The sequence below is a fragment of the Eleutherodactylus coqui genome, chromosome 4 (assembly GCF_035609145.1).
Source record: "Eleutherodactylus coqui strain aEleCoq1 chromosome 4, aEleCoq1.hap1, whole genome shotgun sequence".
NCBI lineage: Eukaryota > Metazoa > Chordata > Amphibia > Anura > Eleutherodactylidae > Eleutherodactylus > Eleutherodactylus coqui.
This window is the reverse complement of record NC_089840.1, coordinates 65,752,256-65,767,064: the sequence shown is the minus strand read 5'-3', so window position 1 is coordinate 65,767,064 and position 14,809 is coordinate 65,752,256. Positions and strand designations below refer to the sequence as shown.

Genomic DNA, 14,809 nt, shown 5'->3' with positions numbered 1-14,809 from the left:
GGCATGCGCATGGTACAAACACAGCTCTGCTACATTATCTGCACGTGACAGACACAGCTCTGCCACAGTACATGCGCAGGCTACAAACTCAGCTTTGCTACATGACATGGGTGTCACAGACACGGCTTTGGTACATGACATGCGCATGGTACAAACACAGCTCTGCTACATTATATGTGCGTGACAGACACAACTCTGCCACAGTACATGCGCAGGTTACAAACTTAGCTTTGTTACATGACATGGGCGTCACAGACACGTCTTCAGTACATGACATGCGCCTGGCAGACAGGACATGCGCATGGTATAAACACAGCTCTGCCACATTATATGGGCGTGACAGATACAGCTGTGCCATAGTACATGTGCATGTTACAAACTCAGGTTTGCTACATGAAAAGTGCATCACATACACAGTTGTGGTACATGACATGGGCCTGACAGACATGGCATGTGCATTGTACAAACACAGCTCTGCTACATTATATGTGCGTGACAGATACAGTTGTTCCACAGTACATGCGCATGTTACAAACTCAGCTCTGCTAGATGACATGTGCATCACAAACACAGCTGTGCTACATGACATACATCCATGCTAACTATGCACATTACACACACAGCACATTAGACAAACAGCCACTCACAGCTCTACTACATTTATGCTGACTGCACACATGACACACATAGCTCCGGGATACAGAAATGAGCCTCTGATCATGTGATCCCTGACTCCACGCACACAGGTGTCCATATAAATAATGAACTGGCAGCATAGACGGATGTATGAAAATACAAAACCGCTTTTATTACCCCATTACATAGAGACGCGACGTTTCGGCCTTGTTTGGCCTTCTTCAAGCCACAGGTGATCACATAACAGTGACGTCATTACAGGTCCTGGTAGTTTCTGTTGGCTTATCAAGTATATAGCACTACCAAACTCCAGAATGGCTCCTCCCACAGCAGTGACATCACCACAGGTCCTTCAGCCCACCGGATCTCTGTGGAGATGGTAGGTCGGTGTCTCCTGTTCGCTGAGATGTGTCTGACATAATAATGACTTAGTTGTATTCTCAGCGTGTTAGGACCTGCCAAAACGGTACCAGGGGGCAGGGCTATGATGTCGCCAGGGTTGGGGCTCTGATGTCGCTAGGGGTGGGGCTTTGATGTTGTCAGGGGGCGGGGCTATATCGTCACCAGGGAGCCGAGCTATGAGACTCACATACAAACAGACAAGTGGTTGTCAGTAGTTTGATTGTCTGTACTGTGCTATGGTAACTATTAGAGATGAGCGAGCACGCTCGGATAAAGCAGTTACTCGAGTGAGCATCGCTCTTCTCGAGTAACTGCTTACACCCGCTGAGCCCCTCTCATCCCCCCGCCTCCCCCGAGCCTGATCGGACCAGTAAGCAGTTACTCGAGAAGAGCGATGTTCGCTTGAGTAACTGCTTTATCCGAGCATGCTCGCTCATCTCTAGTAACTATATCATATGTAACGGTCATTTCATATGGCGCTGAAGAAGTGTAGTTTCAGACACAATGATTGGTGGGGAGCAACTTGGTAGCTAGCATGAGAATGCATGGGTGTAGGGATGCCACGTCCCTCAAGTGGGATAAGCAGTTGAGGTGATATATGGGGGCCCCCATTATGACCAGTTCTACCTGTGTGCCGCCATTATTTCACTAAATAGACTCTTCCATGTCATTATCTGTAGCTCTATCTACTCCTCCTGGGTCAGCCAGAACAATCTGTAATTTACTTCCTTTCCATGTTAAGGAATGGTTTCCATATAACTGAGCTGTACACTTATATGCTACACTAGTAATACAGAAAAATATTAAGTATTTCTTAATATTCTGTGCTACTCTATAGATTTTCTGACACCGCAGCAAAATCAAATTATTTCCCAGCTGACTGGGTGTGCCTATCAGTACCTGCCAAAAGTGTGCAAGCCGTCACCCTACCGCAGCATCACCGGAGAGTGTAATAACAGGTAAGGAACCTCAATATCTCAAGGTAAGCTGTGATTGAGAAGGATACTGCATAACCAGGAGGGATATCTAGAAGTTATGTAATATATTCAACATTTACTTAACCTTCGAACGTAAGATCTCAAAATGATATAATAAACAGTAAAGCAAGGTCACAAAAATTGAAGAACAAGTTATGGAGAATTATAAAGATTCAAGAGTAATGCACTGTGTGACCAGCAGAGGGTGATACTGAGCTATTGCCATTCTAAAGCTGCCCGGATACACAAAGTAAAACTCAGTTAAAATGGAGGATTTGGACCATAGTTAGAGAATTATACGCAAACAATTGCTCACATTTTTGGATGGCAAACCATTGTCTCCCAAAATTGTGATCTGTCAGATTGGCTTTGTACATGTGTATGTATGATCAGCTGAATGCGAGCAGTCACTTGTCACTTTGCAGAAGCCCACTCAGTTTTTGTCTTCTAGAGTACGTTAACATGTAGCAGTGGAAAAAATCCAAAGAAAATCTGCATCAAAATTTGCACATTTGATGCAGATTTTGTCACAGCATGGATTGATGAACCCTTCCTGTCCGGTTTCAGCAGTTCAGGCTGGAGTAGATGCAGTAATGGGGTAGGAATTAGAGATGAGCGAACGCGTTCGTCCGAGCTTGATATTCGTGCGAATATTAGGGTGTTCGGGATGTTCGTTATTCGTAACGAACACCATGCGGTGTTCTGGTTACTTTCACTTCCTTCCCTGAGACGTTAGCGCGCTTTTCTGGCCAATTGAAAGACAGGGAAGGCATTACAACTTCCCCCTGCAACGTTTAAGCCCTATACCACCCCCCTGCTGTGAGTGGCTGGCGAGATCAGGTGTTCGCCTAATATAAAAGTCGGCCCCTCCCGCGGCTCGCCTCAGATGCGGTGTGAGTTAGAGGAGGGACAGTGCTGTTTATACCGGAGCTGCTGTAGGGAAAGAATTGGTAGTTAGTGTAGGCTTCAAGACCCCCCAAAGGTCCTTATTAGGGCCACTGATAGCTGTGTGTTGGCTGCTGTTAGCAGTGGGATTTTTTTTTTCTCAAAATCGCCTCTGCAGACCGTTGCACCTGGCATTAGGGACAGAAGTGCTGCATAGGCAGGGAGAGTGTTAGGAGTGAGTGTAGCCTTCAAGAACCTCAACGGTCCTTTCTAGGGCCATATTTATCAGTGTGCAGTACTGTCCAGGCTGCTGTTAGCTGTGCTGCATTTTTTTTGGGCTTCTCAAAATCGCCTCTGCAGAGCATTCCACCCTCCATTGATACTGCAGGGAAAGAATTGTATAGGCAGGGCCACAACACAGTTATTATTCATAGAATATACGCAGTGCTGCCTGTTGGTGGGAAAAAACTGAAAACAAATCTATTTGTCCAGCCTCTGTCCGTCCTAACGCCTGTGGACACGTGTGAGCTGCGTGAAAAACATTGCTAAATCATACGCACCCAGCTACGCTTTACTGCTGGCTTCGCCATTTGCTTTCCTTAATTGGGAAAAAAAATACCTGCTCTGCCACAGTTATAATAACTCTGCTACCCTCACGTTCTGTGACACATAAGCAGGGACACAGCACAGTTATTAAACTTCTCATGTTCATAGAATATACGCAGTGCTGCCTTTTGGTGGGAAAAAACTGAAAACAAATCTATTTGTCCAGCCTCTGTCCGTCCTTACGGGCGGTGGAGACGTGTGAGCTGCGTGAAGAACAGTGCTAAATCATACGCACCCAGCTACGCTTTACTGCTGGCTTCGCCATTTGCTTTCCTTAATTGGGAAAAAAAATACCTGCTCTGCCACAGTTATAATAACTCTGCTACCCTCACGTTCTGTGACACATAAGCAGGGACACAGCACAGTTATTAAACTTCTCATGTTCATAGAATATACGCAGTGCTGCCTTTTGGTGGGAAAAAACTGAAAACAAATCTATTTGTCCAGCCTCTGTCCGTCCTTACGGGCGGTGGAGACGTGTGAGCTGCGTGAAGAACAGTGCTAAATCATACGCACCCAGCTACGCTTTACTGCTGGCTTCGCCATTTGCTTTCCTTAATTGGGAAAAAAAATACCTGCTCTGCCAGAGTTATAATAACTCTGCTACCCTCACGTTCTGTGACACATAAGCAGGGACACAGCACAGTTATTAAACTTCTCATGTTCATAGAATATACGCAGTGCTGCCTTTTGGTGGGAAAAAACTGAAAACAAATCTATTTGTCCAGCCTCTGTCCGTCCTTACGGGCTGTGGACACGTGTGAGCTGCGTGAAAAACATTGCTAAATCATACGCACCCAGCTACGCTTTACTGCTGGCTTCGCCATTTGCTTTCCTTAATTGGGAAAAAAAATACCTGCTCTGCCAGAGTTATAATAACTCTGCTACCCTCACGTTCTGTGACACATAAGCAGGGACACAGCACAGTTATTAAACTTCTCATGTTCATAGAATATACGCAGTGCTGCCTTTTGGTGGGAAAAAACTGAAAACAAATCTATTTGTCCAGCCTCTGTCCGTCCTTACGGGCTGTGGACACGTGTGAGCTGCGTGAAAAACATTGCTAAATCATACGCACCCAGCTACGCTTTACTGCTGGCTTCGCCATTTGCTTTCCTTAATTGGGAAAGAAAATACCTGCTCTGCCAGAGTTATAATAACTCTGCTACCCTCACGTTCTGTGACACATAAGCAGGGACACAGCACAGTTATTAAACTTAGATAATTCATTCACTAGAGGCAGTGGGGCCTTTCGTTTTCCAAAAAGGGCAAAACTTATATTTGGCCTGCAGTCTTGCGCCAATTTATTTCCTGCCTGTGAAATCAAATCACTGGTAATACAGCATGCTGAGGGGTAGGGGTAGGCCTAGAGGACGTGGACGCGGCCGAGGACGCGGAGGGCCAAGTCAGGGTGTGGGCACAGGCTAAGCTCCTGATCCAGGTGTGTCGCAGCCGACTGCTGCGCGATTAGGAGAGAGGCACGTTTCTGGCGTCCCCACATTCATCGCCCAATTAATGGGTCCACGCGGGAGACGGTTATTAGAAAATGAGCAGTGTGAGCAGGTCCTGTCCTGGATGGCAGAAAGTGCTTCGAGCAACCTATCGTCTACCCGCAGTTCTGCGCCGTCCACTGCTGCCAATCCGAATCCTCTGTCTGCTGCTCCTCCTTCCTCCCAGCCTCCTCACTCCACTACAATAACACCTGCTCAGGAGCGGGAGCACTCCCAGGAACTGTTCTCGGGCCCCTGCTTAGATTGGGCAGCAGCGGTTCCTCTCCCACCAGAGGAGTTTATCGTCACTGATGCCCAACCATTCGAAAGTTCCCGGGGTCCGGGGGAAGAGGCTGGGGACTTCCGCCAACTGTCTCAACAACTTTCTGTGGGTGAGGAGGACGATGACGATCAGACACAGTTGTCTTGCAGTGAGGTAGTAGTAAGGGCAGTAAGTCCCAGGGAGCAGCGCACAGAGGATTCGGAGGAAGAGCAGCAGGACGATGAGGTGACTGACCCCACCTGGTGTGCAACGCTTACTCAGGAGGACAGGTCTTCAGAGGGGGAGTCAAGGGCATCAGCAGGGCAGGTTGCAAGAGGCAGTGCAGTGGCCAGGGGTAGAGGCAGGGCCAGACCGAATAATCCACCAAGTGTTTCCCAAAGCGCCCCCTCACGCCATGCCACCCTGCGGAGGCCGAGGTGCTCTAAGGTCTGGCAGTTTTTCACAGAGACGCCTGACGACCGACGAACAGTGGTGTGCAACCTTTGTCACGCAAAGCTCAGCCGGGGAGCCAACACCAACAGCCTCACCACCACCACCATGCGCAGACATATGATGGCCAAGCACCCCGCAAGGTGGGACAAAGGCCGTTCACCGCCTCCGGTTTGCACCCCTGCCTCTCCCCCTGTGCCCCAACCTGCCACTGAGATGCAACCCCCCTCTCAGGACACAGGCACTACCGCCTCATGGCCTGCACCCACACCCTCATCTCCGCTGTCCTCGGCCCCATCCAGCAGTGTAGTTCAGCGCACCGTTCAGCCGTCGCTTGCGCAAGTGTTCGAGCGCAAGCGCAAGTACGCCGCCACGCACCCGCACGCTCAAACGTTAACCGTCCGCATCGCAAAATTCATCAGCCTTGAGATGCTGCCGTATAGGGTTGTGGAAACGGAGTCCTTCAAAAGTATCATGGAGGCGGCGGCCCCGCGCTACTCAGTTCCCAGTCGCCACTACTTTTCCCGATGTGCCGTCCCAGCCCTGCACGACCACGTCTCCCGCAACATTGTGCGCGCCCTCACCAACGCGGTTACTGCCACGGTCCACTTAACTACGGACACGTGGACAAGCACAGGCGGGCAGGGCCACTACATCTCCCTGACGGCACATTGGGTGAATTTAGTGGAGGCTGGGACAGAGTCAGAGCCTGGGACCGCTCACGTCCTACCCACCCCCAGAATTGCGGGCCCCAGCTCGGTGCTGGTATCTGCGGAGGTGTATGCTTCCTCCACTAAAGCACCCTCCTCCTCCTCCTCCTCCTCTGTCTCACAATCAAGATGTGTTAGCAGCAGCATGTCGCCAGCAGTCGGTGTCGCGCGGTGTGGCAGCACAGCGGTGGGCAAGCGTCAGCAGGCCGTGCTGAAACTACTCAGCTTAGGCGATAAGAGGCACACGGCCCACGAACTGCTGCAGGGTCTGACACAGCAGACCGACCGCTGGCTTGCGCCGCTGAGCCTCCAACCGGGCATGGTCGTGTGTGACAACGGGCGTAACCTGGTGGCGGCTCTGCAGCTTGGCAGCCTCACGCACGTGCCATGCCTGGCCCACGTCTTTAATTTGGTGGTTCAGCGCTTTCTGAAAAGCTACCCACGCTTGTCAGACCTGCTCGTAAAGGCGCGCCGGCTCTGCGCACATTTCCGCAAGTCCCACACGGACGCTGCCACCCTGCGCACCCTGCAACATCACTTTAAGCTGCCAGTGCACCGATTGCTGTGCGACGTGCCCACACGGTGGAACTCTACGCTCCACATGTTGGCCAGGCTCTATGAACAACGTAGAGCTATAGTCGAATACCAACTCCAACATGGGCGGCGCAGTGGGAGTCAGCCTCCTCAATTCCTTTCAGAAGAGTGGGCCTGGTTGGCAGACATCTGCCATGTCCTTGGTAATTTTGAGGAGTCTACCCAGGTGGTGAGCGGCGATGCTACAATCATTAGCGTCACCATTCCTCTGCTATGCATCTTGAGAAATTCCCTGCAAACCATAAAGGCAGCTGCTTTGCGCTCGGAAACGGGGGCGGGGGAAGACAGTATGCCGCTGGATAGTCAGGGCACCCTCCTGTCTATTTCTCAGCGCGTACAGGAGGAGGAGGAGCATGAGGAGGATGAGGAGGAGGGGGAAGAGACAGCTTGGGCCGCTGCTGACGGTACACCGGCTGATTGCCTGTCATCCTTTCAGCGTGTATGGCCTGAGGAGGAGGAGGAGGAGGAGGAGGAGGATCCTGAAAGTGATCTTCCTAGTGAAGACAGCCATGTGTTGCGTACAGGTACCCTGGCACACATGGCTGACTTCATGTTAGGATGCCTTTCTCGTGACCCTCGCGTTGCACGCATTCTGGCCACTACGGATTACTGGGTGTACACACTGCTCGATCCACGGTATAAGGAGAACCTGCCCACTCTGATTCCCGAAGAGGAAAGGGGTTCGAGAGTGTTGCTATACCACAGGACCCTTGCGGACAAGCTGATGGTAAAATTCCCAGCCGACAGCGCTAGTGGCAGAAGGCGCAGTTCCGAGGGCCATGTTGCAGGGGATGTGCGTAGATCGAGCAGCATGTACATCCCAGGCAGTGCAACAGTCTTTAAGGGCCTGGCCAGCTTTATGGCTCCCCACCAAGACTGTGTCACCGCTCCCCAGTCACGGCTGAGTCGGCGGGAGCACTGCAAAAGGATGGTGAGGGAGTACGTAGCGGATCGCACGACCATCCTTGGTGACGCCTCTGCCCCCTACAACTACTGGGTGTCGAAGCTGGACACGTGGCCTGAACTAGCCCTGTATGCCCTTGAGGTGCTTGCTTGTCCTGCGGCTAGCGTCTTGTCGGAAAGGGTGTTTAGTGCGGCTGGGGGAATCATCACAGATAAGCGTAGCCACTTGTCAACCGACAGTGCCGACAGGCTAACACTCATCAAGATGAACAAAGGCTGGATTTCCCCAGACTTCTGTTCTCCACCAGCGGACAGCAGCGATACCTAAGCAATACGTAGGCTGCACCCGCAGATGGAAGCTACGTTCTCTCTCACCATCCAAAACGGGGACATTTCTGCTTCATCAATCTGTGTCTAATATTCCTCCTCCTCCTCCTCCTGCTCCTCCTCCTGAAACCTCACGTAATCACGCTGAACGGGCAATTTTTCTTAGGGCCACAAGGCTCACTCAAATAATTTTTCAGAACAATTTTTATAAGTTTCAATTAGCTTAAAAGCGTTGGAACTTTAACTTGAACCAATTTTTCGTTACACTGGGCTGCCTCCAGGCCTAGTTACCACTTAAGCCACATTAACCAAAGCGATTCACCTGCCATCTTGGTTGGGCATGGCCAATTTTTACTGAGGTACATTAGTACTGTTGGTACACCAATTTTTTGGGGCCCTCACCTACAGTGTAATCATAGTAATTTCTATGTTCTTCGCCTGCACTCATGGTACAGAAAGGTGTGTGGGGTTGGCCTACACTTTAGCTACATAAATGTCACTTGTGCCTTGGCTATACTAAGGCTACTGAAATGGAACTAAGACTGCGCTCCCGCTATACTGCTGCTTCAGAATTGTTACTGGGGCCTGTCTTGAGTGCTACTATTGCTTACATGGAACGAAGACTGCGCTCCCGCTATACTGCTGCTTCAGAATTGTTACTGGGGCCTGTCTTGAGTGCTACTATTGCTTACATGGAACGAAGACTGCGCTCCCACTATACTGCTGCTTCAGAATTGTTACTGGGGCCTGTCTTGAGTGCTACTATTGCTTACATGGAACGAAGACTGCACTCCCGCTATACTGCTGCTTCAGAATTGTTACTGGGGCCTGTCTTGAGTGCTACTATTGCTTACATGGAACGAAGACTGCGCTCCCGCTATACTGCTGCTTCAGAATTGTTACTGGGGCCTGTCTTGAGTGCTACTATTGCTTACATGAAACGGACACGTGGAGAGGACACGTAGTGCCTCAAAAACATCCCCCTCCTCCTCCAACAGGGAAAACATTGTTGGCAAATGCCTTTGCATTGGTTCGTCTGGTGGCAGTCCAAGAATTTCACCTTTACCGACACTACAAGAGAGCCCCCCCACCATCCCCCCGCCACGGCCCACTTAATCCTGGCCACATTCCGAAAACCAACAAAATACAACCGTGGTACTAGGTCCGCAGTCACCACCACATTACCACCAACGCGGTTACTGTTAAGGTGCATATAACCACGGACACGTGGAGAGGACACGTAGTGCCTCAAAAACATCCCCCTCCTCCTCCAACAGGGAAAACATTGTTGGCAAATGCCTTTGCATTGGTTCGTCTGGTGGCAGTCCAAGAATTTCACCTTTACCGACACTACAAGAGAGCCCCCCCACCATCCCCCCGCCACGGCCCACTTAATCCTGGCCACATTCCGAAAACCAACAAAATACAACCGTGGTACTAGGTCCGCAGTCACCACCACATTACCACCAACGCGGTTACTGTTAAGGTGCATATAACCACGGACACGTGGAGAGGACACGTAGTGCCTCAAAAACATCCCCCTCCTCCTCCAACAGGGAAAACATTGTTGGCAAATGCCTTTGCATTGGTTCGTCTGGTGGCAGTCCAAGAATTTCACCTTTACCGACACTACAAGAGAGCCCCCCCACCATCCCCCCGCCACGGCCCACTTAATCCTGGCCACATTCCGAAAACCAACAAAATACAACCGTGGTACTAGGTCCGCAGTCACCACCACATTACCACCAACGCGGTTACTGTTAAGGTGCATATAACCAGTCTGACTGGGGCATGCAGACACCTTGACAGAATGAATAGTTTGTGGCACATAGGTTCCCCATTGCTATGCCCACGTGTGCAGCTCCTGATGGCGGTGGCACAGGATTGTATTTCTCATTGCTTCTGTACAGCATTGTGGGCTATCGCCCCGCCCCTATTAAAGAGGGTCGCTACCTAGCCGTGCCAACCCTGTGCAGTGTGTGCCTGCGGTCCCTCGTCGTGGCAGACGCACTTCTAAATAGACATGAGGGTGGTGTGGCATGAGGGCAGCTGAAGGCTGCGCAGGGACAGTTTGGTGTGCGCTGTGGGGGGGAGGGGGTGCGGTTGGGCAGCATGTAACTCAGGAGAAGTGGCAGTGGAGTGTCATGCAGGCAGTGATTGTGCTTTGTTGGAGGTAGTGTGGTGCTTAGCAAAGGTATGCCATGCTAATGAGCGCTTTTCAGAAGTAAAAGTTGTTGGGAGGGGGGGGGGCCCACTCTTGCCGCTATTGTGGCTTAATAGTGGGACCTGTGAACTTAGGATGCAGCCCAACATGTAGCCCCTCGCCTGCCCTATCCGTCACTGTGTCATTCCCATCACTTTCCTGAATTGCCCAGATTTTCACACATGAAAACCTTAGCGAGCATCGGCGAAATACAAAAATGTTCTGGTCGCCCATTGACTTCAATGGGGTTCGTTGTTCGAAACGAACCCTCGAGCATCACGGGAAGTTCGTTACGAATAACGAACACCCGAACATTTTGGTGTTCGCTCATCTCTAGTAGGAATGTTTTCTTAGCACCCAGAGTCCTCTGATACCTGTAGATGACAAATTGCTGTGGTTCTGAAGTCCCACAGAATACTAGATGTCTCTAATACAGCGGCCATTTAGTGTATATTAATGTAATGTGCTTTTTGTTACAGAAAGCTGGCTTATCTTGGTGCATCCAACACGGCTTTCAAACGTCTCCGTAAGCCACAATATGAGGACGGTATATCACTGCCACGAGGCTGGACTGAAAACATCCCCATCAATGGGTTTCCTCTACCTTCGGTAAAAAAAAATTTTTTTAAACTTATTTCCAGAGAAAAAAAAGATGTAATAATTTTTTCGGTTACTTACTTTAGCCAGCAAGGTCATTTGGGGGCCTAGGAGCACTAAATTATTTCTATTGGTATATAAACAGTTTTGGAGGCCCACTGTTTCTGGGTTTCTGTAAGCCCTGTGTACAATACTGTCAGTGTGCATGTACAGTGGGGACTGTTCTACTAGGAGGTACTGGGTCGAAATACTCGCTAAAACAACAAGATCACCCCATTCTATTATTTTTGTAAGTACTTCACTGATAGAGAACGGAGTCCATCAATGGTGGCTATGATTTGACCATAAAAATCAGTTTTGTTATGCAAGAACTGGTAGAACCTTAGAGCGATAATAATCAAAAGTCTTAGAAGTTTTACATTGAATGGGTTACATTAAAGGCACCACAGAAATAATATAACGGTCACAAATAAAATGAATGATACCGCCATTAATATGCACATTTGGCTTAGTACTTTTACAGCACTCTCTGCGATGATTTCTGATGAGAATGATCTGTCGATGTCGGGTTCCGTTTAACCCCCTGAGGCCTCGGTCACACGGGCCTTTTTTCCCGCGATTTGCGGATCGCATAACGGATACACATCCGCAAATCGCATGAGCGGGGCCGACGATTCGCCGAAAAATCTGCAGCTATCCTCTGCCACAGCTGTGGCACAGCTGTGGCAGAGGAGAATGATGTTCGCCCATTGAATTCAATGGAGCCGGCAATACAGCCGGCTCCATTGAAAGCAATGGGCTGCCGGCGAGCGCGGGATGAATTTTCGGGAAGGGCTTAAAAATATAAGCCCTTCCCTGAAAACCATCCTAAAATGTGTAAAAATAAAAAAAAAGCATACTCACCTTTTCCCTGCAGCCGGAGTTCAGCCGCGTCCGGCCGGCAGTTCTCTTGAACTGCTCTGTGTAGTATTCAGCAGGCGGGGATTTAAAATCCCCGCCTGCTGAATGGGCTTCCTCTGATTGGTCACAGCCCTCACCAATCAGAGGCAGCTCTCACTCACCCATTCAGCTGTCATTCAATAGCTGAGAGCAGCCTCTAATTGGTCCCTGCGCTCAGCCAATCAGAGGCAGCACTCACTCACCCATTCATGAATGGGTGAGTGATAGCTGCATCTGATTGGTGAGGGCTGTGACCAATCAGAGGCAGCCCATTCAGCAGGTGGGGATTTAAAATCCCCGCCTCCTGAATACTACACAGAGCAGTTCAGGAGAACTGCCGCCGGACGCAGCTGAACTCCGTCTGCAGGGAAAAGGTGAGTATACTTTTTTTTTTATTTTTACACATTTTACGATGTTTTTCAGGGAAAGGCTTATATTTTTAAGCCCTTCCCGAAAATTCATCCCGCGCTCACCAGCAGCCCATTGCTTTTAATGGAGCTGGCTGTATTGCTGGCTCCATTGAATTCAATGGGCGAATATCGTTCTCCTCTGCCACAGCTGTGGCAGAGGATAGCGGGTAGCACTGGGCCGTTTCGCTGAAAACGCTGCTAGCTGCAGATTTTTCAGCGAATCGTCGGCCCCGGTCACGCGATTTGCGGATGCGCATCCGTCATGCGATCCGCAAATCGCACGTAAAAACGCCCGTCTGACCGAGGCCTTAGTGTACCTGTCTGAGAGTTTGTTTTTTGCAGAAGTTGTATTTTTTAATGGTACTATGTAATGTACATATAATGTACTGAAAGACTTTTAAAAAGTTCTTAGTGGAGTGAAATGGAAAAAAAAAACAACACAATTCCGTTATTTTTGGGGTTGGGAGGTTTGCTTCTACGGCATAGACATTGCAACAAAAATGACTTGATAACTTTATTCTATGAGTTAGTACGATTGCGACAATACAAAATTAATATTCTTTTTTTGTTGTTTTTTTTGTTTTACTACGTTTAAAAAATAAAATATCTTTGGGAGAAAATAAAATTATTTTCTGCCGCCATCTTCTGGCAGCCATAGCTTTTTAATTTTTCCATCAACATAGTTGTGTGAGAACTCGTATTTTACAGCACAACCTGTAGTTTCTCTTAGTACCACTATGGAGTACATGTGACTTTTTGATTGCTTTTTATTAAACTTTTTCCTTGTAGACAGGGTGACCAAAAAACGCAATTGTGACTTTGTGTATTTTTTTTTCTGACGACATTCACCCTGCGGGGTAAATAATGCATTACTTCCATAGATCAGACTTTTACAGACCATTTTTTTTTCAGTCCCCATAGGGAACTTTTACTTGTGATTGTTTAATCACTTCTAAAGTATAGTGTGATGCCATAGTTTTATATGATACTGTGATCTGACAGGCAGTCTATTAAGCCACGCTTTAGGCATGGCTTCATAGGCAATCAAATGGCCATGGCAACCAAATGGCACTCTGCAATGTCATCCCAGGAAAGGGGGTTTTCGGGACCACCGAACTCCGATCAGGCCATTTAAATATCGGTGTCAGAATTGAGCTGATCGCAGCTTTTGCAGGCCTGTGTCAGCTCTCAAAGACAGCCCGCACCCGCTTTGTAATAGGTGGATCGACCCCCTAGTCCCACTCCATACTGTACTGCCCAATCCTTAGGACAGGCCATCAATTGTAGATTGGCAGGGGTCTGCCACCTTGGACCTCATCTGATTAGTTGTTTGTCACCGTCTATTCTCCTGGCATCATTGCTCAAATCTTGGGCTCCATTATGCCAGGAGTTCAGACCTCTTGTGACGTCATCTTCTATAACAATTATTGAGGATAGCAGGGCAATGGCTCTGGATCCCCATGGCTGAGGACGGGTAAGTATTACTCTTTTTCTTATTTTAAGACAGTTATAGCTATAGCAGAAATGCTGTCTGGTAACCAGACAACCCCTCTATGAGATTTCTTGAAATTTCATTCCATTGGCCTGTATTATAACATACTGTGCATTTTACACACAAACCCTTGGTGGAAGATATGCAGCATGTAGACCATATGTGAACATGCCGTAAAGCTTACGCAGTTTGCTGGAGACGGCCATTTAGCTTATTAAGCTGTGTGATGTAATTGAGGTAAGAATTCCTCCTGCGGCTTGTAGAATGATTACCTGACTTTTTCTGTAACAGGCCCGAGAGGTATCCAATCAAGTTGTTAAATTATCCACTGAATCATTGAAACTGGATGATGGCAGATCTCTTATGTTCATGCAATGGGGTCAGTGGTTGACTCATGATCTAGACCTCGCTGTTGGCAGCCCAAACCAAGATGTGGATTGTAACAGCTGCATTAAAAATCATCCTTGTTTCCCTATAATGGTAAGACAGTTTCATATATTAATATATTTACATATTAGTGCTTAAGCTGTTTTATTGAGGACATTGCAAGATTTATAGTATTTTTATAATTCGGTATGTATCTGCTTTGTTGTGGCAAATATTTTTCCAAGGACAAAATCAGAAAGTGCAACCATTTTGGTTCTGATATTTGACTTAGGCCCCTTGTACTCAACAAAGCCATGTTGAGTTTGTACAGGAGTGCACTAAGGTTGAATAGCATCCAAGTATGAAGCCGCACAGCTGCCGTGTGCTGCCATACAGGTAGCAATGCTTGTGGGGAAGAATATATAAAAGGCATCCAATGCCATGCTTTTTTGCCCTTTTGATTCATAGGGAATCTAGCAGAAGATGCCTCCATATGAAATGAGAGGCATACAGAGGTACAGTTGAGGCCTTCTGCACTTAAATGAGAGCCCTAATATGGA

At 48.6% G+C, this 14,809-nt stretch overlaps 1 protein-coding gene across 1 annotated transcript in view; it reads left to right on the top strand.

Annotated features, from left to right (window-relative positions):
• Nucleotides 1-14,809, top strand: part of LOC136626489 (myeloperoxidase-like) — a 57,712-nt gene that overhangs the window by 26,385 nt on the left and 16,518 nt on the right. Inside the window, exons 6-8 of the mRNA XM_066601548.1 lie at nt 1,877-1,997; nt 10,925-11,054; nt 14,175-14,363. Of these exons, the coding sequence (XP_066457645.1) occupies nt 1,877-1,997; nt 10,925-11,054; nt 14,175-14,363 (440 nt within the window). The remainder of the gene's footprint in view (nt 1-1,876; nt 1,998-10,924; nt 11,055-14,174; nt 14,364-14,809) is intronic.